General features: G+C 40.4%; 1 protein-coding gene across 7 annotated transcripts in view; it reads left to right on the top strand.

Moving 5' to 3' along the window:
• GPCPD1 (glycerophosphocholine phosphodiesterase 1) overlaps positions 1-24165 on the top strand; it is a 42974-nt gene that overhangs the window by 251 nt on the left and 18558 nt on the right. Inside the window, exons 1-9 of one of the 7 annotated variants that reach the window (XM_050973144.1) lie at positions 346-522; positions 1902-1955; positions 8332-8417; positions 11912-11996; positions 12952-13045; positions 13652-13714; positions 19371-19446; positions 21179-21220; positions 22392-22515. In XM_050973144.1, the coding sequence (XP_050829101.1) occupies positions 1948-1955; positions 8332-8417; positions 11912-11996; positions 12952-13045; positions 13652-13714; positions 19371-19446; positions 21179-21220; positions 22392-22515 (578 nt within the window). In that variant the 5' untranslated portion in view covers positions 346-522; positions 1902-1947. Of the gene's footprint in view, positions 1-345; positions 523-1084; positions 1234-1901; positions 1956-8331; positions 8418-11911; positions 11997-12951; positions 13046-13651; positions 13715-19370; positions 19447-21178; positions 21221-22391; positions 22516-24165 lie in introns of those variants that run through there. The other 6 variants (XM_050973138.1, XM_050973141.1, XM_050973139.1 and 3 more) reach the window with 6 other exon arrangements.

Here is a 24165-nt window from a genome sequence, read left to right as displayed (position 1 = left end):
TTGGAGACTGGATGAGATCGGGTCGCACTGTGGTCGGGAGATCGCTGGGGGAGCGGCGCCACGTTCTCTGAGGAAGGTACCGGGGATATGGCGCGGGGAAGCGGTGGCTCTTGGCCCTCGGGAGAGGTGCGTAGGGCAGAGCTCCCCCGCCGTGTACAGGCGGCCGCAAGCCGCCCCCAAACCCCCCGTGCCTCTCAGAACCCGCCTGCGCGTGCCCCCTCTCCTCGCACTCCCCACGCCTCCTTCAGCCCCGCCCCGGGCCCGCGGCTGTCGAGGAACGAGCCCGGCCCCCCGGCTCTTCCCGCGCTCCCATTGGCGGCGGCGAGGCGGGCGGGCCCGCGGGCGCGGTCACGTGTTGGCGGGGGGCAGCTGGAACCGGTTGGGGCCGCGCCGCCCCCTCCCCACCCCCGTCAGGCGGCCCCGGGCGGCGGCCCCGGCAGGAGGGGCGGGAAGCCCGGGTTTTGCTGTCCGCAGCCCCACACAAAGCGAGCGGGGACCCGGAGCGCCGCTCTGCTCCGCCAGGTCAGTTGGTGCCGCCGGCCGCGTGCGGCGGCGGGACCGCGCGGTGGCGGAGGGGGCGGTCGGCGCGGCTGAGCAGGGTCTGTTCGAGCCTGTGCGCAGAGGGCGCTGAGGGAGCGTTGCCGCGCTCCCCGCAGCACCGCGGGGCCGGTGTGTTGTCTGAGAGGACGTGGGCGAGGAGCGCCTCTTCTGGGCACCGGGACGTCACCTCAGGTTCTTGAGAGGCGGGAAGAGCGCGGCTCCGTGCGCCCGGGAGCGGCCGCGGTACTGCCCGGCCCGGGGCGGGAGTGCTGTGCCGGGGGAGGGCTGTGGGCGCATCGCGCTCCCCGCGCCGTCCGGCCGGGCCTGGCTGTCACTCGCGGGGGGCTTGGCGGGCGGCGGGCCGGGGAACGCGGGGCCTACGGCTCTGTTTGTTTACGTCGCCGCCTAAAGCGCTGGCCCGGGGCGGTCCCGCGGCTCTGCCGCATTATGCAAGCTGCCGGCCGGGGCGGGCCCGAGGACGTGGCGCGCCGCCTCCCGGCCGGGCTCCCGCCGCGGGCGGTGCCGTGCGCGGCGCCGGGAGCTCTCGGTCCGTGTCCGAGCGGGCAGCGAGGGGCGGTGGGCTGGGCACGCTGCAGCGCCTCTGGGCTTTGCCGGGCGTAGGGGTGTGCGCTGTGCTGTTCTTTGTCTCGGCTCTGCGCTAAAGGAACACAACGGTGGTGCTGCCGGCTCGAGGTTTGATGTTCTTGATCGCATAGGAGCTAGTGAGGCAGCTCTAGATTAAGCTGAGCTTTAAAAATTAATCTGTTACCCTAACCAGGCACAGATTCGTTCTTCCATTTTTCTCTTTTTCTTTTTCCCTTTAAGTTAATAGCTTGTCTTGTTAGTGTTTTAATTTATCAGAACATGCAGTGTTAGATGGAGATTAACCTTCAAAATACTGTTAATGTTAATGGTAGGGTGAAATGTTTGATAAGTGGAATTATTTTCAACATATTTATTTCCATTCTAGCACTGCTTCCTGTAAAATAACTATATAAGATCTTAAAAAAATAGAAAATTGCTATTGATTTTGAATAGACTCTGGTAGCCCAAGCTGCCTGTAATTAGTCTTTTAGTAAAGCCATGTAGTCCCTCAATAGAATGGATCCAGGCTTTGGGAACCTGTTAAAAAAGTGGTTTGTTGAGAGCTGTGGGGAGCATTATTCATGTTATTTGTCCGAGTCATTCCTAAGTGAGGAATGTTAGTGTGATCACAGAGAGCTAAAGTACTCCCTGCCTAAGATTGTCAGCTGTATGTTAATAATAAGCAACAGCTCACAAAAGAGGAATCGGACTGATGCTGCTCTGTCTCACTTACAAATGTGCCCCAACACTTACAAACGTTTCCTGTCTGCTTGAAGAACTTCGCAGAACTGCTGTGGTATAGCTGAGGCGGAAGAGTGTCACATGGACAGGTATTTGCCAAATGCTGAAACAATTAACTTATTGTTACTTAAAACAAAGCAGATACGTTCTGGGTGAGCAGAGAGAACCACGGCTGATGTGGCCCCTCACATGGGGAGCTAAATTGATACTGAAAATACAATCCTCAAGATATTTTTCTCATTTGCTGTGTATTAGTGTGATGCAGTTTCAGAGATGTCACTTGGGCTTTGCTGTTTTCTAAATGTCAGCATAAGGCTGTTGGTAAAATTTCAGCCTTTGAATCAGAACAGCATGTCCAGATCTTCTGTGCAAGTTTGTTTGCTGTCCAGTGTTAAGCACTGCAATGCAGAAGGAGAGACCTGCTGACTTTGTCCTTGCTCCTGCCGTCAAGGTGCAGTGGGGGGGAGAGGAGGGGGCAGGAAGAGCCCTCTTGTTTGGTTGAACGTGAAGGAGTTGATGCTGTAATGCTGCCTCTAAAAAATCTCTCCCAGTTGTTAAAGGGAATGCCCTGACAAATGCATCCTCTGACGCTGTTCTAAAACCCAGGTGTCGTCAGCTACTGTTACATAATTTTCTTGCATGTCTAATTTGTTGCTTTAGCTGTATTGTATAATATCTGATACCTCATTAGGACCATCCACAAGCAACAAAATCTGTTCATCATGCTACAAGATTACCCAGATACCACATGGTATCTTCACAATATCACAGTGTGTGTCTTAGGCTCATGTCCCTTTGTTCAGCACAGCAGTAGATCTGATACGAGGTGGATTTTCTGTTGCTGTGTATAGCACATCTTTTAAGAAGGTAAAATCTGAGCACCTCCAGCAGTGCTGGGCTGTGTTCAAATTCATGGTTCATGAGGGAGGCTGTGAGGGGTGCTCTTTGTCAGCCCCAGTGCTTCCAGTGTGTGTCCTCCCAGCTGTCAGATGACTTGGCTGGGGCTGTGGCACCTTTCCCCTGCTTCAGCGTGGAGCTGGGCTCTCCTGGGTGTTGATAGAGCTCATGAGTCTTTTCTCTTAAGGTGGACAAGCTCAAGACAACAAAAATAAACCCAAAATTACTCCAGCCTTCTAGTCCTTGCTGTTTTATCTTTATATGCAATCAATGGAGAGATATTTTGAAATAATTGAGCATGTTTGCTTTTAGGATTGTGCACTTCCAGGACTGTGCACCAGGATCTGTGATGAAATGTGTGCTAGCATTATGAAAGAGCCTGTTTGTGCGCAGGAGGTGCTGGTGGGTTGACTTTGGCTGCGTGCCAGTTGCCCACCAAGCAGCTCTGTCACTCCTCTCCTCAGCTGCAGAAAGGTGGAAAAAGTGTCAGGGGTCAAGGTAGAGGCAGTTAATGCAGCAAAAATAATTTCTGCAGAAGCAAGGGGAAACAGAAGATTTTATCCTCTACATCCTTATTAGGGAAGCAGGGCTTCCATATGGATAGGAGTTACTCTGGAAGACAAAGGTCTTAAATGACAAACACCCTCCTTTCTTTTAACTTTTCTTTTCCCCTTTTTTTTTTTTTTTAATTTATCAATCTCTGAGTTAGTGTCATATGATAAGGAATGTCCCTTTGGTCAGTGTGGGTCATCTGTCCTGGCTGTGTCTCCTCCCAGGATGTTGCCCACCTGCAGCCCCCTGGTGATAGTGGGGAATGTTGGAGAGACAGCACTGGTGCTGTGTGAGCACAGCTGAAACTCTGGGTGTTATCCACACCTTTCTAGCTGCCAGTACAAAGCACAGCTCTCTGAGGGCTGTTGTAGGGAAAATTAACTCCCTCTCAGCCAGACCCAGTGCAATGGGCTTCATTTTTCTGCAGCTACCCAAGCAAATGTGGTTGTAGAGCAGGCAAAAGTAATTTGACACTAAATATCAGGTGTTTGAAAGTACTAAAATGCATTCCAGGAAATTCGTGGCACCTATGTTCTTAGTTGTCTAATTACCTCTGAAAAATAAGAACCTATAAAATTTATTAGTTTAAAAAAAACCCCACTCATTAAAATGATACTTTGTGAGCTGTATTTTTCCACTTCATTGGAAGAATCTGTGCTGCATATTAGCCTGTCATTTTTAAATATAATGTTACCCAGGAGAGTTTTGGGTTGATAGCTTTCCATCAGATTTTTTTTACTTTTAGTTCATTAGATAGAGATTGCTGGCTTTTTGTGGGGAGAGAAGGGGAGAAATGTGACACTTTGGTGTGAGTCTGATACTTTTTTGCTTTCTTACCAGCGTGTTGCCAAAGTCTGATTATCCATAATGGATATGCTAAGTGAAACCTGTCATTCTGCAGCCCTTACAGTCAACTTAGAGTTGATAAAATCAGCTTTTCATTCAGGTCAGCTGGGGTAGTTGCTTGAAGTTCCCTGCCTAATTTTGAAAGCCCTCTGTCTGTGCAACAAAGTTCAAGGCCTTCAGGCTTGTAAATCTCCACAGTTTAAAAAAAATTCCCATTGTACTTCAAGCCTGCCCTTGGACCACTAGAATCAAAGCCTCAAAACCTGTTCAAGTTGCTATTAAAAATATTGGTTGTAATGAGTAGAGAGCAGGTAACCTGGCTGCATGGCCAGGTTATTCCACAATTCCATATATTCCACAATTGCCCCAGATTACCTGGTGTGTATTTAGGTAATCCTGAAAAATCATATAGGATATGGTACAGCAATCAGCCAGCACCTCTTAAATCATATTGGAAAGGTTAGGGAAGTTAAGGGTGGGGCAGAATAATCCACTAAAGCAGAAGGCTTGTGTAGGGTTTTAATATGTCACCAGACCTGTAAGCCAGAAGGTTCAAATGAACTTCAAGATTTGAATTAATAAATCAAGTCCCTGTCCTGGTATACTTCTGACTACAAAAATATTTTGGTCTTTCCTATCCATGATGACATTTATCTCATTTTAGAGGAAATCTATGATACTTTGTGACACTTTAATAGTTAGGTCATCTTTTCTTTCTTACCTACATTTTCTAGAAGTTCTGTTTTAGAATCAGGGAGAGGAGAGTTTGGATTTTCTATTCTTTTCTTCCTATTAGTGTTTCTTGTTGGGGTTGTTTTGGTTTTTTTTCTTTTTTTTTTTTTTTTTTTTTTTTTGAAGTGCTTATAAGTCTCTTCCTGTGTGATACGTCTTTCCCATGAGGAGAACTGAGATTCAAGTGTTCACTGCTTTCTTGCATGTGATTGTAGTCTATAAAAGCTGACCAAAGGAAGAGGAGCAATTGTTTGCACCCAGGTTAGCATCTGAATGCTTGTTGCTGCAGCAGATGTGAATTCAGCTTTACTTTTGGACTCAGAGATTGTTTAAAAAGGGTTGTTGCACAAGGATTTCTAGTTTGTAAATCAGCTCAATCAATTTTATTACTATTTGCTGGTTAGGAATTATTTATCTTTTTTAATGTAGCTCTTCTAATTTGCTTCAGTTCCCCTAAGCAGTTTTGACATGACCCCTCTGAGCTGAAAATTCTTTGCATTCACCAAAAAGTCCATCATTACAGGAGTGGGGAGCAAAAGAGGATTTTGTTAATTCTTTGCCAGCTTCTTTGGTTAAGCAGTGCTGAAAATCTGAAGGAAGGAACATCCCGTTTCAAAGATGCCTGACACTTAGAGGTCAGAGGATTTGACTGTTAAATCTTGTCATTCCCCTTTGGGAATTAAATTATTATCTCTTTTCAGGAACCATCAGTAACTAGACAGCTAAACTTAGGTTATTAGGTTTTTTTTGCCTCCCCCTGCAGTAAAATGTTTTTGTATCATGTCTTGAAAACACAGACATCTTTTGTTAAGGGATCAAACCACATAGGTTTGATCCCTTAACAAAAAACAGACCTCATTTTTCCTTGCTGGGTGTTTGCATTCAGTGCTCTGCTAGAAAAGATGGTTTTTTCAGAATAAGAGATGGTACATTGATCCTAAATATAAGAGCAATACCTGTACCTGCAGTTCTGCTAGAGAAAAACATGCTCTTGCTTGGTGAAGTGGAATTTTTCTTTTCTTCATATACATCCCTTGGGTAGGCTGAGTAGGTATTTGAGATAAAATGCATTTTGGGTAGAATTCTGGCAATTTTACAAAGTCAATTTATCAAAACCTCCTTACAACTGGCTACTCCTATATAGAAAAGTAAAATTATTTTACTAGGCAGTTTAAAAAAACCCATGCCTGTCTGGAAAATAGGTACATAGAATTTTTACAAGATTGGCTAAAAGCTTTATAGACTTAGGAGGATTTTGGATGATTCTCTAGGAACAGTTGGGTAGTTAGTTAATTTGCAGTAGGACACATGCTGGGTTTTGTGAAGTTTAAATTTGAGTTTGCATTGGCTCTGGAAACAGGTTTTTTTGGTTTTTGTTTTGTTGGTGGGGTTTTTTTGTGTGTGTGTGGTTTTTTTTTTTTTTTTTTTTTTTCCCAAGCGAAAAGTTTATTCTTGCTTTGGGGAACTGGATGCAAACATCAGCTTTCACTTTCCTGCTTGACTTTTGCTAGGCATTTTTGCTTACTTCATTTCCCCTTTGGCTGCTCTGCCCTTTCAGTTAAAGGCTGTCCAAACAGGCATTTGGTGAGCACAGCCAAGCCCTTGACTACTTGGTGTCATCATAAGTGCACACTAGTAATTTATATTCTCTGCATTGCACTGAGATTTTTTTTGTCATGTTAGACCAGTTTCGTGAGTCCAGTCTTAGTTTCAGCACTGAAACATGCTGTGCTTCTCTGTCTATAAATAACTGCTAAAAACAAGTGCTAGAATGTGTCACTTAACACACACTGGTGAGAAACTTCCTAAAGGGCATGCCCTTCATGGAATTCCTGTTTATTGGCTGTGCTTATTTCTAGCTTCAGTAGTCTGGGATTTTATCATTTGCAGAATGATAAAATTTGTGAAAGGCAAATGCAAAATTGGAATATGTGACCAGAAGCCTTTGCATGTCTACTGGTTTTTTTGCTCTCATTTAATTACTGAAAAGTCATCTTCCTTGACAGGGAGAGGGAAAAAAAGGGAGGAGAAAAAGGAATGTAAAGTAAAGGCAGCTGTAGTTACAGTAGGAATAGAGGAGGAGAGTTAGAATTGAGAGCAGGAGGAGGAGAAAATCCAGAGCAAACAGTTCTGAAGGTTCAATACCTGCAATAACATTCTAAGTGCCCACAAAGAATGAGGTTTGATGATGAGCTTCTTTTTCCCCTCCTATTTGGTGTCTGTCTTTTGCTTTCAAGGCGTATTTAACTGTCTTGTGCCCTTTGAAGGCAAGGCCTTCCCCTTGTAGTAGTAGAGCTAATGAAAGGCAAATGTTTCTTCAGTGTTGTTAGTTCTTTCTGATGTTGTTATTAAAAGATTGCTGACCAAGATTGTACTGAAATAAAGTGCTATTTGTCCTGTTCAAAAATAGCAATTTTAACATTCTGCTTCCTTGGTTAAAAAAAACCAACTAAACAAACAAAACACATGCAGAACAAAAAGCCCCCCACAGCGATGTAGAGAACTGGATTAATTGAAACCATTGCAAAATTTATTCTGCACATAATTGGTTCAGTTATTTTGTAGCCCATGTGCAGATGGATATACTTGGGTGATGACAGTCTAGCCACATCCATATGTGGACTTTACTATGACTGCTGCTTTTGTAAATAATATAAAAGATGTGATATATCAATGGTGTTCCTGCTGTAATGGTGAAAATGGGCTTCTGCCAGGTTTTTGGGTTTTTTTTTTGGGGGGTTTTTTTTTTTTTTTTTTTAGTCAAGGTGTTGTGTATTGGAGGAGAAAATTGAGGCAGAGTCAGTCTTGTCAGCACAGCTCCTGTCCTGGCTAAAGGCAGTCTCTTCCTGCTGTGCTGCTTTGAAGACTGCTTGGTGCTTCCAGTTGCTCCTGGTGCTTCCTGTGAAAGCCTGGAAGTAGGGGAGCAGAGTCTACAGGGATGGACAAGTGCCAGCAGAGAGCTGTCATCTCTTATGAGTTGTTCCCCTTTTCCTTCAAGGTGGTTGTGCTTCTCTGTGGAAACTTTCTTGTGCCTTGTAGAGGATTCTTCAGCACTAGTGAGACAGAAGTTACTGTTTGCCAAGGGACCTAATCTTAAATCTCTTAAAATCTTCCAGTGGCCTTCTTGGAAGCAAAATTAGTCAGAAAGAGAGTTTTGAAAAATTTCTGCTGAAGACTTGACAAATGCTGCAGGATACTGATACTTGCATATGGTATTTGATTTAGCAGTCTTTTTCATATGCCATTGTTGAGCTGGATGCTGTTTTCTGGGTCTGCAGCTGCTTTTATAGAGCTTTCTACTTCTACTGCTCACTCAGGCAGTAATATCACAAGTGGCTTGCTTCCTTGTAAGTGGTGGGATTTCTGTTTCCTCTTACTTAGAGCAGCAACAAATGTAGTGATTGTTCCTCAAATTAGTTCTCTTTCTTCCCACTGTAGGAGATTTCATCAATCCCAAGACAGAAGTTCTGCAGAAATGGCATCTTCTCAAGTCACTTTTGTAGTAAGAGGATCATCAGCACCAGGTACTCAAATCATACTTTCTCCTTTTCGTACAGTTGATGTAAGAGAAAACTTAATAGAGGAGTGTTCAAAGGCTGTCTTGTGTTTTCCTCAGAGATAAAAGAATGTATTAGATCAAATATCAAGATGATAAATCATTGTAAAATATATTAAGACATTTCACCAATGAATATGAAAATGAGAGTTGGGAGATAAATTTTACCTCTTTGTCCAAACAAAAATTTCATAATGTGCTAGGGATTTTGATGCTAACTGAAATGGTTATGATTGGTTTAAAATATTTTCTCTTTAGTACCTTTTTAATCCATGGAAACAAGCATTTGTATTCTGACCCATGATACTTAGGCACACATTGATGTGTTTGTTCTGGTTTTTATTCTCTCTGCATCCCTGTTGAAAGTTCTCACAAGATGTGACCTCTATCAGAAGTTACAGACAGAAAGAATATGCAGCTTAATTCAGTATTCTGTCTGTGGGGAAAAAAAAAAAAAAAAAAAAAAAAAAAAAAAAAAAAAAAGTAAAATAATTCCTGTTTGCCAAATGAAGAACACAAGGTATCACATCAGGTAGAACATGAAAATCTTGTATTGATAAATTGTGCATATTATGTTGACCTTCATCTTCAGGAACTTGAAAGGAAGGAGTTGTGTTTAACCACAGCTGATAACTGAGATCTACAAAACTGCTCCAGCCATGTTCCTTCCCAGCTTCTTCCTCCCCAGCCCCCTCTCTGGTGGGGAGAGAACAGAAAAGGCCTTGATGCTGTGAGCGCTGCCCAGAAGTAACTGAAATATCCCTCTGTTATCAGCACTGCTTCCAGGACAAATTCAAAGCACAGCCCCTACTAGCTGTTATGAAGAAAATTAACTCTCCCCCAGCCAAAACCAGCACAGAAATTAGACCAGAAAAGTAATTGATTATTGCCTAACAGAAACAGATGGATGTGGGAGCAGATTGGCAAAATTCCTGTGCCAGGCCAATACCAGATGGCAGAAGTGTCTCCTGTATTGGGCGGGGAAGAAAATGATAAAAACATTGTACAGGTTTTGACATCTGCCCTGTGTTAGACCTCTCCTGTGTTTCTCCCTTGTGATTTGGCATTTGGGAACTGAAAACTGGTACTCAATGTCAAAATAAAGCTGTTAGTAAGGAGTAGAATTTTCTGTAGCATTCTGGAGGAAATTTTAAAACTTTAGAACCTTAGTTCAAGACCTGTGTAACTGTACCATGGAGTATTGCAAGCTGTGCTCTCTCTCCTGCTTACACTGTTGCTTCCACAGCTGTGATGGCACTGTCACTAGCAAAGCTGACTTTGGATGTATAACTTCTTCCTGTGCTAATAATATCTGCAATGAAAGTAGGATTAGTGAGAGCCAGATCCTGCCTCAATGGCTGTTCACAAAGAATTATCTGGAAATACAGCATAAAGAGATGACACAAAAGGGTGCTTTTGCTAATGACAGCATTGATATTGTTGGGGTTTTTGTTATTATTGTTGGATCAATGAGGCTGTTGCAAGCTTTGAGTTGGGGCAGAAGGCTTAGATTAACCTTCTTTGCTGAAGTAGCCGAAGGGGCTCTGCCAGGAGCAGCCTTGAATTCCATGACAAGGAGAGGGGAGAAGCTGAGGACCCCTGAGCTTGAAATGCAAACCCAACCCAAACTCCAGTGTGTTCAGAATTGCCTGTGGGGAGGCAGTCTGCCCTGCATTTCACTTTGGCTTTACTGGGGTAATTAAGGCAGAGTTTTACAAATCCTAATTGGGCTTGGGTGCAGCTGTTGAAGGGTGTTCAGAGTGGCTGCGCATCCTGTTCAAGCATTGCCTTTTGTGTGTGCTGCCTTACTGAGTGAGAGGTGGTTGCTGGGTGTTTACATGTCTGTTTAATGTAGGAGCTCAGAGAACTATTCCAGCTGGCACCTGTGAAGAGGAATATAATTAGATGGCACTTCAAGGGTTAGCTGTGTGTACACGAAGATGTATTAAGCACTCCTATTTTAAAGGGATGTTAAAAGAATTTTAGCTTTTTTTTTTACTTTTTTTTTTTTATTTCCACTCAGAAATTCTCCCTGTGTAGTGTTCAGGTGGTCTTCCCTCCCCACTGTATCTCCCCCTGCAAAAACAAATGATCATGTGCCTCAGGATAGGGTGGAAAGGGGAAAGCTGACATAGGCAATTGCATACTAAATATACTCATAATGTAGATTTTTGTCTGCATTTGTATGCTTACAGTGAGCATCCAGAAAGCTCAGGCTTCTTTTTTTTTTTAATGAATTGCAGCAAAAGATTAAAAAAAAACCAAACTGCTGAAGTTCAAAGTGTTATGTAAAATTATTTCAGTAAACTGCTTTCTGAGAAATGTTGTCTTACTTTCTGTCTTCTGTAGATTTTTTCCAACCCCTGGGTCTGCAGAGGTTTCTTTCATAAGCAGGCCTGTGGTATCCCATCATAGTTTAACTGGAGAAAAGGGACACAATTTTAGAGAGAAAAGGGCATCCTCAAAACTGTAACTGTGTACTTTGAAGTGTCAGCTGTGATTTGTGGCTTAGGGAGAGGTAGTGTGCACTTGCTGCACACAGCTGGTCTACTTTGTATCTTGGGATTATTGTGTCCCCCACGCTACTCATTTTGAGAACAGGAAAGAAGTCAGAGATGCTTGTATCATTCTTTTGTGGTGCCTAACTGTACTTTAAAACTCCATATTTGCTCATTCTGCAACGGCTTTTTATTATGTCTAAAAATCTTGTTCAAACCCTGTGAGAGCAAAAGACTAATTTGTTCTTTCCATTAGTATTTATCATTGTTGTTCTTACAGTCAGATACATAGAGGTTTTATATTAAAAACAAGGGTAAGTTGCAATGGTCACTTGGGATATCCCAAAATTAAATATACTGTTGGAACCTTTTGGGTTCTGTATGTATGTATGCATTAAGATAAGTGTGACAATTTCATGTGGGTTTTTTGGGTAACAATGTTATGTTTTGATACCCAGTAAAAACTGAAAGCATAGCAGCAAAATTAAGTTTATTTCTTTTGGGAATCAAATTAATTTGGTATGTTGCTTTGGGAATAATGCTAGCAACTCCTGTTTGTCTGTGCTTTCTAAATTGTTGGTATGAATTGGAGGGAATATGGACATACATTAAAAAATACAGAGCATCTAGGGAAATAACCGTGTTATCTTGAGATTAAACATTTTACTGTGAAAATTTGCCTGCTGCATTCCCAGAGATGTTTTGAGCACTATTCCTTAAGAATGGTTTGGAAGCCCACCCTTTGAAGGGCTGGGGTTGTCATTAGGCCCTCTCTCAGGTCCTTGGCATGGTGAAGAAATTGCTGTTGTAGTTTTGGGTGGGGTAAGAGTCCTTTCTGGACAGGCAGGATCTTAGATGAGTGATATTTAAAATACTTGAAAGTTTGACTGTGGCTGTACTTGCTAATGCCATCTATCCTGAAGTAGTGCTGACTGTGGGGTTTTTTCTGTTTGGATTTTTTTAGGAGAGGTTTTTGCAATATGTGGGAGCTGCAGTACTTTGGGAAATTGGAATCCCCAGCTTGCAGTGGTCCTCCAGACTCCGGATGAGTAAGTTGGTTTTGATTTTTGGTTTTTTTGGGGGGCTTTTTTTTTTTCTTCTGTTTTGATTTTTTTTTTACTTGTTCCATTTGAAGTAGCTGGAGTTCTGAAGCAACAAAATTATTCTGTCTTTGAATTTGTAAACTCCTGAGCTGCATGTACTGTTAGCAGAACTCGAGAATTTCTGGTGTTGCCCCTGAGCACTTTCAACGCTTAGGAATATGTTTAAGAAAAATGAAACTTGGGTGTTCTTTTCTAGATACAGATGATGCTTCTGCTGTTGTGGCTGGCATTTCAGTAATTTAGCTTTAGATGCTTGGAGTAAGAAGCTACTTTGGGGCAATTCTCAGTCTCATGGCTGTGCAGCAAGTTAGAGGAGATGTATAGGATAAAAAGAAAGTAAAGACTATAAATGAGTTATTATTGTGCTAGAAAGTGATAGGGAGGAGATTATTTAAACTGAGAGTTGCATTGAAATTCTTAAGGGGGAGGGGATGTATATATAAGCATGAGTGTACAGAAAAAAAGCTTAAATGCAGTGGAAGAATTCATTATTTTCTTAAAATGGTGCCAGCTTATGGCAGCTCTGTGGTGAAGGAAAGTAAAGTTTTCAGGCTGTGTCTGTAATTCTGTCAGTGACTGGCTGTGTGATCTTGGATGAGTCTCTGAATCACTTCACCATGTTTTCCCCATCTGTTCAACAGGGATGAGAATTCTTGCTCTCTTAGAGCACTTGAGATGTGTCAATCAAAAAGTTCAGTTTCAATTCTAAGTGAATCTTGTGTTCTGTGCATGTTTGGCTAAGGTACTTTGTAATAACTTCCCTTGCAACAATACACTAGACTTTATTTCAGAATATTACTTAGTCATGTGTCTGAGGTGGCTGTTAGGCTGTATTTTGAAGCTTTTTTTTTTTTTTTTTTTTTTTTTTTTTTTGGTTGGCTATTTTCTTTTTTCTCCACAGTCTGTCTGAGAAAAGATGGAAAGCTACTGTAGAGCTTCCTAGAGGAATTCCTGTTCGGTATCGGTATTTTAAAGGATACTTTCTAGAACCTAAGGTATGTACAACCTTGACTACTTTAAGTTGGCTCATCCCTAGGAAAAGCTCCCATACTTGAAATAAAAAAAGGATTTTCTGAGTTAAACATGAGATTTTTTTTTTTTAGAAATAAGTCTTGAATTGCTACACATGAAACATGAAAATGTTTGTGGAAATACTCATACTTCACTATATGACCATATGCTCTTAACTGTAATTATATTCTCTTCTATCTTTTATCAGTGTTAGTGTTCTAAAAATTTCAGTAGTAAAGAAATCCCTGACATTACTATAAAGCTTAAATAATTCTCATAGTTAGAATATAGTTGCATATGGATTTCAGTAGGGCATGTATCTCAAGTGATCCATGGAAGGAATGTGATGGTATGTGATGTCTGTCCTATACGATAGGATGGAAGCAAGTGATAGTAGGAGAAAAATGGTCCGTGTAGGAGGTGCATTAAAATTTTGAAAGTTTTTAAAATTGCTGTAGATTTCTTTTTGTGGAGCATGAGAAGTATTAACCAGACTTTGTGCTGCATAATTAACCTAAGTTAATCTCTTGAAGTGAAAAGGTGAAACAAGGGATGAGGCATCCCATTGTTTTCCATATGTTTGTATGTAGGTATTTGCACGACTTGGAGGGGAAAAAAAGAGCCAGGAGACAGAGACAGATGTGTTTTTACAGGTATTCGTGTCAAAGTTGCATAGACTTTAAGTTACATAAATTGGAGTTTAATGTATGTGGCGGTGTACTGGTTTGTAAACATTGCTCTAGAGCAGGGGGCAGTTCTTCAATGGAAAGAGGCTGCATCCAGGAAAAAGCTGGGCTAAGTTGGCTAAATAAGCAGCTACTCTCAAACTGTTTTTCATAATAACAAGAAATAATCTTGAGAAATTTAATGCTTCCTTTGCTCTCTTTCTTATTCTATTAATATCCTGTAGCTGTTCACCCTGGGCTTTAGTTCCTCATTGAAACTGGGATTATGAGCTAAATGTGCTAAGGAATTACAGAACCATCTCATCAATACCTTGTAAAAATTTCAAATTACTGTCAAGAGTGTGTAAGTTTTTGTCAGCCTTTTTAAACTAAAATTTAAACTAAAAAAAAATCACATTTGAGGGATGTATCATTTCAGTGAAGGATACTACTTTCAGATGGGACACAGTGCTTTTTTTTTCATTAGAGCATATGAAATAGTCTAGTCAGAAACTGGTATTTAAATTGGTACTTTGAGGCAAAAGAAGGGAAAGGCAGTAATAGATTTCTTTTGCTGAGGTCAAACTGAGGCCAAAAGTAGATTAATTCTTACAACTCAGCAGCTCTGATGGGACAATTTTTTTTTTTTTTTGCAAATGACCAGAAGTTTAAATGTCCAGAAGTGTAAGCAGATGTAACACACTCAAAAAGCAGAGTTAGTGAGCAGAGGCTGAGCCATAGTTTCATAGTTGATAAGACAATACAATTTCTGTTTAACCATTTCCAAAATTTACCCTCTGTATTGGTGAGTGTGTTTCTTTGAGTAGGTGCTCTGTCTCTGCACACTTATGCACCGTGTGATGCAGGGTCTGCCAAGGTAAGTATGAATTTAATGCAATACCAGCATAAAGGGCTTCTAAGTGTAAAGAGCAGGAGAAAAAAGAAACCACCCTACAAAAGAAAGTCTATGAATTCCTGGGGTGCAGGGTTTTCAGCTTAGTGGAGTTCGACTTCTACGTATTAAATGCACAGGACTTGATTTCTTTTAAAGTCTTTTGAAGGGAAGAAATCCAGGTACCATGTCATTTTCTTCCTCTTTTTGTAAACCCCTTGCAGAACAATGAAAAAGTAACAGGAATATCATGTACAGTATAGTGCAAGTGAGACTGTACATGGAGAACTTTAGCATCAAGAAAAGGCTGATAAGGAAAATATACTTTTAAGTTAAATTATTTTGCCTCTTTTTATTTCAGATTTTTTTTCATTAGGCATTGCATGTGGTTAATCTCCTAAATTTGACAAGCTGGCAATATATGATCTCTGACACTGAATTTTTTATATCAATTTTATGTGTAGTAAAACAACAGTGTAATCTTAACTATATGTTCAAGTCTGAGTACATGAATTTGACATCACATAATTAGTAAATCACGCTGAGGCCAGATCCACCTGAAGTTAGCAACTTCTACAGCAACTGCCTCTGTAAAGATGCTTTAGTTGGACATAGTGGCAGAGATGAGGCTGATACATCTTTACACAGAGAAATGGTAGTAGGCTAGATGTGAAAATAGATAGAACAATTGACATTTTATTAAAAAAAAAGAGTGATATCTTTTTCTCACATCCCTTTAAGAAGATCATCATTTGACCTTAAAATTTTTTTGCTTGAAGAAAAGTATGATGTAATGAAAGTCTTGTTTGTAGTGAAGCATATTGCTGTTAACATAACTGTGGTTATGTAAACAGAGCAGCGTTTTTTTAAAATACTCGATATATTGAAATTTGTAGAATTTTTGCATGAATACAAATATATATCCAAAATACATTTTCCTATAAAATTGGTGTCAGGTCTTGGCTCGTGCATATCAAGAGATTTTACTGTGTTGCAAACATTTTGATCTTCAGCATTAAAAAAAAAAAAAATAAAATACACATACTTGGATGAAATGAGACAGTAACTTAAACTATTTTGGTCGAGGTTGTTCTTTCGTGTAACATAGTCTGGGAGCAGTGAGCTCCCTGTGAGGATCTTCCTGGGTTTTATTCTACACTCACTCTGTTTGTGGCAGTGGGTTGTGAGGGGGTTTGTGTGAGGCACACCAAAACTCCCTTGGCTGGAATTTGTCTTCTGTGTATCTTATGTTTTAGAAGAATAATTTTACATGCCTTGTTTGCATGATGCATATTTGAAAACCTTAGTAAAGAACAGACTTAATCTGTTCAGCTATGTTCTGTATTTGCTTTTAAAACTGTAAATAAGCATGCAAGTTCAAGGTTACTTCTTTAAAGGCAAGTGTGAAATAACTAAGCTGTCTGTGCATGTAGCAGGACTTAAAAAGCTGGATTGGAGGACATTTTTCACACTTTCTGCTTAATTACAGAGGTTTCAAATGAGAGTTAGATTTACTTTTTTAAAGTGCAATTAAATAAATCCATTTAGTGCCTGGACTGTAGTAATAAAGATGAAACTTAGACCTAGACTCAGTAATTAATGCCTTAGAAAAGCTTTGTGTAGATTAAGAGCCTGTCATGATAGTCACAAAGGCATTATTATCTGCTGAGATAGCAGATTGTGTGTGAAACTGTTATTGAAAATACCAGAGCTATAAAATCTCTCCTGAGCTCAGCATTTCCTGCCAGGTGACTTTTGTGTGCTGCTGCCTTGCAAGTTGGATGCGATGGCTGAATGGCTTTAATTATTCAGTTTAGTGCTTAATTATTGTCTTCTACATGGTACACAAATCCAGAGAGATTTTGGTCAGAAATGCAGCTTTAGCAATTAAGTCTAATTTAGCTGTTTCATATGATTGAAGTAGATTAATGTTCTTGAAACATAGTTTTAATTAGTGAAGTGCACTTGGATAAATGTGTTAGTGTGGCATTTTTAAGATTTAGTTTGGGTTCCCCCCCTCCAATGCCTACTCTATTTTGTTGCCTTAAAGCAGGAACCTTGGAACTGATCTCCTAAATTACCATTTAAACATCCACAGAAGTGTTTTCATTATTTAATTGTACTGAGAACCCAGGCACTTCATGCAAATGGTGCATCTGCTTTGAACCTCAGAACCATTATGCTAGAAAGGCATTTTCCCCTTCATTTCAAAAGTGTCTAATGAGTGCTGGGGAGGGAGGCCCCAGCTTCTCATAATGGAAGAAGACTTCATTTTTAAAGAAAGTTCTTGAATGTCCCTTAAAAGCTTGAAAATCGAATCAGATGTTCAGCTAATCAAGACCAAGCAACATAATATCCGTGTTGGCTTTTAAAAACATTTAAAGTGTCTGTATTAGTAGAAGATCCACTGTGCCACTTACCTCAGTGTACTGCCCATGAGATGGTTGATGTGACGTTTGAATGGATGCCCTTTTTAACTGTCCTCTAGAAACTCTCCTTTTAGGCAACGTTACCATACTGTTAACATTGATGACACATCATTTAGTTCTGCTGCTCAGCTGGCTGCTTTTCAGATGTGGTCAGTACATGCCACAGAAATGACATTACTGTGTTGACCTCATTGTAACAGTGGCTTCTGTTACATGTAATTGAAAGTTTTTAAAATGCCTGTAAACTCAAAGAGAGTCTGAACAGGGATTGAGAGGGTTCTTAGTGATGTCTGTGCCTGTTCTCTAATCAATTGCCCTTTTTTTCCAGGTAGCTTTGCTTGGCTCTTCTTAGTATGGAAAGTGTTGAGGGTTCCTGGGATTAAATGCACTATCAGTCCATTGTTTTCCTTTCAGGAGAGGAAATTGTGCTCAATGTATCTGGCATGGTGTCCTTATTGTTGGGATAACATTATCCAAATTCATTCATCATTTCAGAACCTAAGTTTAGAATGGACAGTTACAGTAGTGGAAGAAATAAATTGATATTTTCATGCAATACATTGGGGGTTTTACAAGGAAAAACCTTTGCTTACCTTCTGAAGGAAACAGCTTAGTCCATGTTGGGAAGATTTTCGTTGCCCACGTTCACAAAGTAAAGCTGTACACGTGTTCATGGGAGCTGCTGTTGGAGATCTTGCATGCCTGCATAGTGGGAGTAAATGGCAGTCTCTCTGCTGACAAACATGGTTTGAAGCTTTAGAAACTGTTATTGTGACAGGCAAATGTCACTGTGCTGTTGAAGAAGGGGAAAGAAACTTCTCATTATTTACTTTTCTAGAAATCCTAAGTGTGGTCACTGTGGCAACAGTGAGAAGTTGGGAACTAAAACTGCCCCATAACAGGAATAAACTAGAAGCAGTAATATAATTTTATTTTTATTTTACATGCATTCTGTCTTTAAAACATAACTAAGCATATGTGTTATTCTGACATGACATTTAAGTGTGGATGCCTCTGAACTCATTAGGAATATTGCTTTAGCTGAGACTCACAGAGCAAAGCCATCCTACTGAGCTCTTGTTAAATGTTTGGTGTTTGCTTGATGTTAACTCACCCAAAGGCTTGAGAGATTAAATGTGCTCAGTGTATGTTAAAAAATCCTATCTGCATGTGAACAATTTATTGGGTGAGCTGTAATGGAACAAAGCATTATGGTGCTGTGTAATTATACTGCTGAGTTTGAAGCTTGTCTGGATGTCCCTGTGGGTCTGAAATCTGTTTCAACAAAAACCTGAACTACTGGGATGAGTTGGCGTGGGAGTTTCCATGTCTTTGGCAGTAGTAGCAAATTTTTTTGGAAATAAGAGTTACTTAGCTGCAATTTTGATGTTTTGGAGCCTATTTGACAGTGATTTTTACATCTGATAGTAATAACTGTGCCATACTAGGGGAACCTTCTCAGGGTGACTGTACTGGTAATCAGGCATGTTCTCTCTGTTGTTAAGTTGTGGTTACCTACAAGCTTTTATCTAGAAAAGCTATTTCAAAGTTAAATTGTTCTGAAAGAAGAGTTTGTGTGACTGTTCTGGTTATCTGAGTCTTGGCTATGTTTGTCAACAAATGTATTCTTTTGGTGGACAATATTTCTTTTTAATGAAAATATCCTAATTTATCCTGCTCCAGCTGGAATAGACTGCAAGGTCTTCATTGTTGGCTGATTGGATCAATTATTTATGTTTTAATTAGATGACAAATAACTTGCTTTCCAGTACCACGACTAAAATAACTGTGTTTTATAGTCTTTGAATTTAGTGAGGCAAATTTTGAAGGAGAACTCACCCCTGCAACTGCTATGTGCATGAGTAGGTGCTGAGTGCTGTTTGAGATAAGAGATGTGGGGTATGTTTTTCATAAAGTGTTGCTGTAGCTTGAGAACAAAGTGAGCACTCTTAATGAATTCAGACGATATTTTTTGTTTTTGGTATCAGAAGGAAACTAAAGTAGTCCAGCAGAGCATCTGTTAGCAGTAAAGGTTTAATGATTCCATGTAACTTCTCTGCCATGCCAGACTGTCAAAAGTTTTGTCATATGTATTCACAACACATCTAACAGTCATCAGCAGTTGCAGGGGTAAGAAGCCTCATCTGTTTTCTTTCTTTCTTCTTCAGTCTTTTTCTCTGTTCCTCTCCCTTTCTTCTTCTCCTTCTTCTGTTACTTCCTTAAATCTCTAAGTTTAGTTCACAACCATACCAAACAGCTTCATGGGTACAAAGTCAGATCTAACAAAAGAAATTATTGCAGACATTTAACTTTTAAATTACAGACTATCGATGGTCCCTGCGAAGTCATAGTTCACACGTGGGAGACTCATCTACAACCACGATCAATTACCCCTTTAGGTATGGGCATCAACTGCATCTGTTTGAGGCATATGCATAAGATTGCTGATATGCTGCACACTGGCTTAGAGGGATTGATAGCTATAGTTTTAAAATACTTAAATTTATTAATGTGTGGGAGGTATAGACTTTTTTGTTGCACAACATGGGCCTTACTCTCAAAATATATACGTATATATACATATAAGTGGCTTCAAAATGGAAGTGGATGTGAAATTCTTTGCTGTCATCCTTAAGATTATGTGGGTTGGTTTTTTATTAATTTGAAATTTTAATAATTTTCTGTAAGCTTAATTCTTTGAGACTAAGGATCCATATGATCTTTTTTAAAGAAAATGTGGGGAGGGTGTGAAGTCACTGTTGTTTTTTATTTAAGTACTATTTAATTAGTAAAATTGTAAACAAAAAATGTTTAATTAGGCTTCTGTAAGTAAATGGATTTATGAAAATAGAATCATGAATGCACTTATTTACCCATCAGTTTAGCAGAAATGTATTTTGCTGAAGGAAAGGGTGGCATGCAGACTTGCATATGAGTTATTAATGCATTTCTGAACAGGGAAAAAGTTTGGGTTTTGAGAGTGACTGAAATAACCTTTGAATGTAGCTTGTAGTTTAGATCTCTTATGCTGCTATGGCATGTTTTATGCACTGTCTTTTCTAGCACATTAAAAATACTATTTTCTCCTAACTTAGAAGTTTACATTTGTTAAGAAACTTTCTAATTATTTGAAAAAATGTCTTTTAGAAAGAAGGTGGTATCAAAGAATCTGTTAGTCATTAATAGTGCCATGATCATGTTCCGTTCTCCCTTTGCCTTTTTTTTTGTTAATTTCAGTTGAATTAGTAGTGTTTCTATTCCTGTAAGAAGGTTATTTCTGTATTTGTCAGTAACTGATAAGAGAAGCAGCCTATCCTCTGCTAGGACCTAGACTTTATCTCTAAGTTTAGATTACCTCATTCCAAGTTGAGATTTTTTTTTTTTTACCCCAGGTAATACTCAATTCTTCATAAATAGAAATTAGGTTAAGAGTGAAATGATTCTTAAGGGAAAAAAAAGGGATTAATCACTGTGGAGGCAAAAATATGTGAAGTTTTATGTTTTGAGAAATGGATGGTTTGTTTAGACTATCTGTTCTCTTAATGCTGATGAACTTATTTAGTACCTTAGGATTTCAGTTCTTAAAGCTTTGGGAAGAGTAAGGATAAAAGTAAGTGTGAAGTGAGTTTTCGGTATTTCATGCTAGGTTGGTTTCTGTCATGTGGGCAGAATAATAATTTTTATTGTGACTGACTCGATTTAAAAGCTTTAAATGTGCAGCAGGACAACTTTCTTGTATGTTTGCAAGAAAATTTAATGTCTTTGACACTACTTTGACAAGTAAAGCATCTTAGATACTAGTGGGATGTAGTTAGCAGCAAAGTACTTCAGCAAGCCAGAAAATAGTGCAACCTTTTTACTGTCAGTTCAGATTACTTGAAGTGAAATGTGGTATTTTGTGTGTCGGTTGTTTTTTTCATGCAGAAACTGAGAAAAAACATAAATTGAGATCAATCTTTATAGAAGGTTGCAAAAAACATGCTGCTTTGTCTGTTTCAGTTTTCCTGCATTTTTTTAGATACACTTTTTAGTAGTGAAGTGGAGAAGTAGAATTAATTTAACTTGGCAATGATTTTTAAATGTGAATACTAATTACTTTTTTCCATTCTTTTCCGTTCCTTTTAATTCTAGAAAATAAAATTGATGTCGATGATGGAGACTTTGGAATCTGTAGTAAGTGAGATATATTAACCTTTATTCCTTACCATGAATTTAATTTAAACAAGGTTTAGTCTTGTAACTGAAAAAGGCTTGAGATGATAGGTTTTGAGAAGAATTGCCTATGATAGTTTTCTCTGCTTTTACAGTTACTATTGTATCCAGCATTTGTGAAATCACACTCAGGCTGTTATCCCTTCTAATGTTAATAAAAGAGTGCTAGGAAGAATTGAAGTCTTGTCACCCTGATGGTGTTAAAGGTTGAAATTTGGAAACTATAAATCATGAGCATGCAGTTTTTGAAAGTAGAGAAAAGGCTTAACTTTCTCTTAATACCTGGCCTTAGAAAAACTTCTCATGCCTGGAAAAACAATCACTCACACTGAATGGACCCACTCTGCCTCTTCAGTCAGAGATGCAGCTGCCAAAGGTTCTTGTCAGCCCACACCTCGTATTCTTGTGTGTGCACGTCTCACTTCTGACAGTTCTGACCCACCTCTCACTTACTTTCAGTGTTAGAAGATCGAACATTAACTCCTTATCATACCTCATAAATCCTGTCTTCAAGCTTTTCCATTTCCCCCTCATATCCTCAGCAAATGATGGGTTGGGCTCTTTAGGAACTCTTCCAAACTGTCAGGTTTGCTTTGGCACCTGGTTTGCAGCTTGTGTTTCTGGTCCTCCTGCTTGCAGGCTTTCCTTGTTTTGATGTTCAGGGTGAGGATTCTCCATGCTTTTCATCAGAACTGTTGCTGTACCCTGTCCTGCAGACTTGCACTGCTTTACTGTCACTGACTATGATGGGCTAAATGGACACCTGTATCTCATCAGAAACAGGGAGCCTCTGATTGCTTAGGAGCCTTCAGGGTTCCTGTCAGTATTATTCCATGTGCTGAGAGGTCCCAGGACAAGGGAATGTTACTCAGTGCTGTCCTGCAGATAGTTAAGCCATGATCATTGTTCCTGTTTAGTCCCATTAAAATCCAGCAGACTACTGTAGTTCCTGTTGGCTGTTCTGGGTAGTTCAGAAAGACTGGGCAAAGGCTGCACCCAACTTCCTGCATTACTGCAGATCAAGGCTAGTGATAAGGAGGATTATCTGGAAGGTGATGGCAAGAAGAACTGCCTAGATCTCCCTACAATAAGTTACTAAAATGTCTTCTCCTTTCTCTTTGGCTTTTGATAGATGGTATTAAAAATGTGGATGCTGGGTGGCTGACATGTCAGACAGAAATAAGGCTACGTCTGCATTATTCTGAGAAACCCCCTGTGCTGATATCTAAGAAGAAATTTAAAACATCAAGGTTTAGGTAAGAGTTTGCTCATCTCAGTATGCAATTTACCTCATGTTAATTGTCAATATTAGGGATATAAATTTTTTTATTTAATTGGTGTAGATTTAAATTCATTTTTCACTAATAGCCCAATTTCCAAGTGTTAAAGCACAAATATTTACTCCATAATTGTCCTGGTGTTTCTTGCTTTTTGGCTGGAACTGTAGGGTTCTCAGGTTCTTACTTAGATCAGTTTGATGCTTTTCTGTGCAGAGGTGCCTCAGAAAGCAGGCATTTTTATAACTCCATAGTTAATTGTCAGGAATGGGTATCTTAGCCCTGGTGTTTAGAGGACTGCACTGTTGCACACAGTGGATAAGGATTGGCTGGGTGGTTGCCCTGGGTGTTGTGGTCAGCAGCTTGATGTCCCAAATGAAAAGCAGGGATGAGGGGTGTCCCTCAGGGGTTGGTGGAATGGAAAATAGGGTTGGGTGTCCCTTCAGTAGTTTGCTGGTTACAGCAGCCTGAGGGGTGCAGTCGCACTGGAGGGAAGGGATGCCATCCAGAGGGAGCTTCACAGGCTTAGGAGCTCACCAAGGCCAAGTGCAAGATCCTCCACTTGAATTGGAGCAATCCCAAGTGCAGGCTGGGTGGAAAATGGATTGAGAGCACCCTGAGCAGAAGGACTTGGGAGTGTTGGTGATGAGAAGCTCCATGTGACCCAGCACTGCACACTTGCAGGCCAGAAGGCCAAGTGCATTGTGAGCTGCAGCAGCAGGGTGAGGAAGGGGATTCTGGCCCCCTGCTCTGCACTGGTGAGACCCCTCCTGGAGAACTGCATCCAGCTCTGGGACCCCAGGATAAGAAGTACATGGAGCTGTTAAAGTGAGTCCAGAGGAGACCATGGAGGTGCTCAGAGGGCTGGAATACTTCTGCTGTGGACACAGGATTAGAAATTCTGTGTTCTTCAGCCTAAAGAAGAGACAGCTCTGGGGAGACCCTCCCTAAAGAGGGACTTTGTACAAGGGCCTGGAGTGATAGGACAAGGGAGAACTGTTTTAAACTGAAAGAGGACAGGGTTAGATGAGATATGAGGAAAACATTCTTTAGTGTGTGGGTGGTGAGGCACTGGCACAAGTTGTCCAGAGTTGTAGGTGCTGAAACCCAAGAAGTGTTCAAGGCAAAGTTGAATGGGGCTTGGAGGAACCTGGTTGAGTGGGTGTCCCTGCCTGTGGCAGGGGGGGTAGAACTAAATGATCTTTAAGATCCCTTCCAAACCAAACTATTCCATGGATCTGTCATACTTGATTGATTTCTTTTTTTCCAGTTTTGATTTTATTTCCCCTCCCATCAATTCCAAATTTGCTGATGAGGGGAAGATTTATTTAATATGATGCTCTTCAGTGATATTTAATACTTACATTGTGTTCTGTACAGCTTTGCCTTTTTTCCTTGCATGTTATAGCAGGTAGAGAGAGTAATTTCTGAAGCCAACTTCTTGTCTAAGTTAAATGGTTGAAATAAAACTTGATAAGCTAGATGCATTTACTAAATACTCTATCCTAAAAAGTTGGATCTGTCCAGTAGTTTCTGTGACTGTCACTTGATATGGCAGTGTCATTTTTCAAGTTTCTGGAGTACCTGTGTTGGAACTTCTTTTCTTTTTTTTTGGTGAGGATATATTTC

Source organism: Serinus canaria, chromosome 3 (genome assembly GCF_022539315.1).
Source record: "Serinus canaria isolate serCan28SL12 chromosome 3, serCan2020, whole genome shotgun sequence".
Classification (NCBI taxonomy): domain Eukaryota; kingdom Metazoa; phylum Chordata; class Aves; order Passeriformes; family Fringillidae; genus Serinus; species Serinus canaria.
The sequence above is the reverse complement of the archived record's forward strand: the minus strand, read 5'-3'. Positions and strand labels throughout refer to the sequence as shown.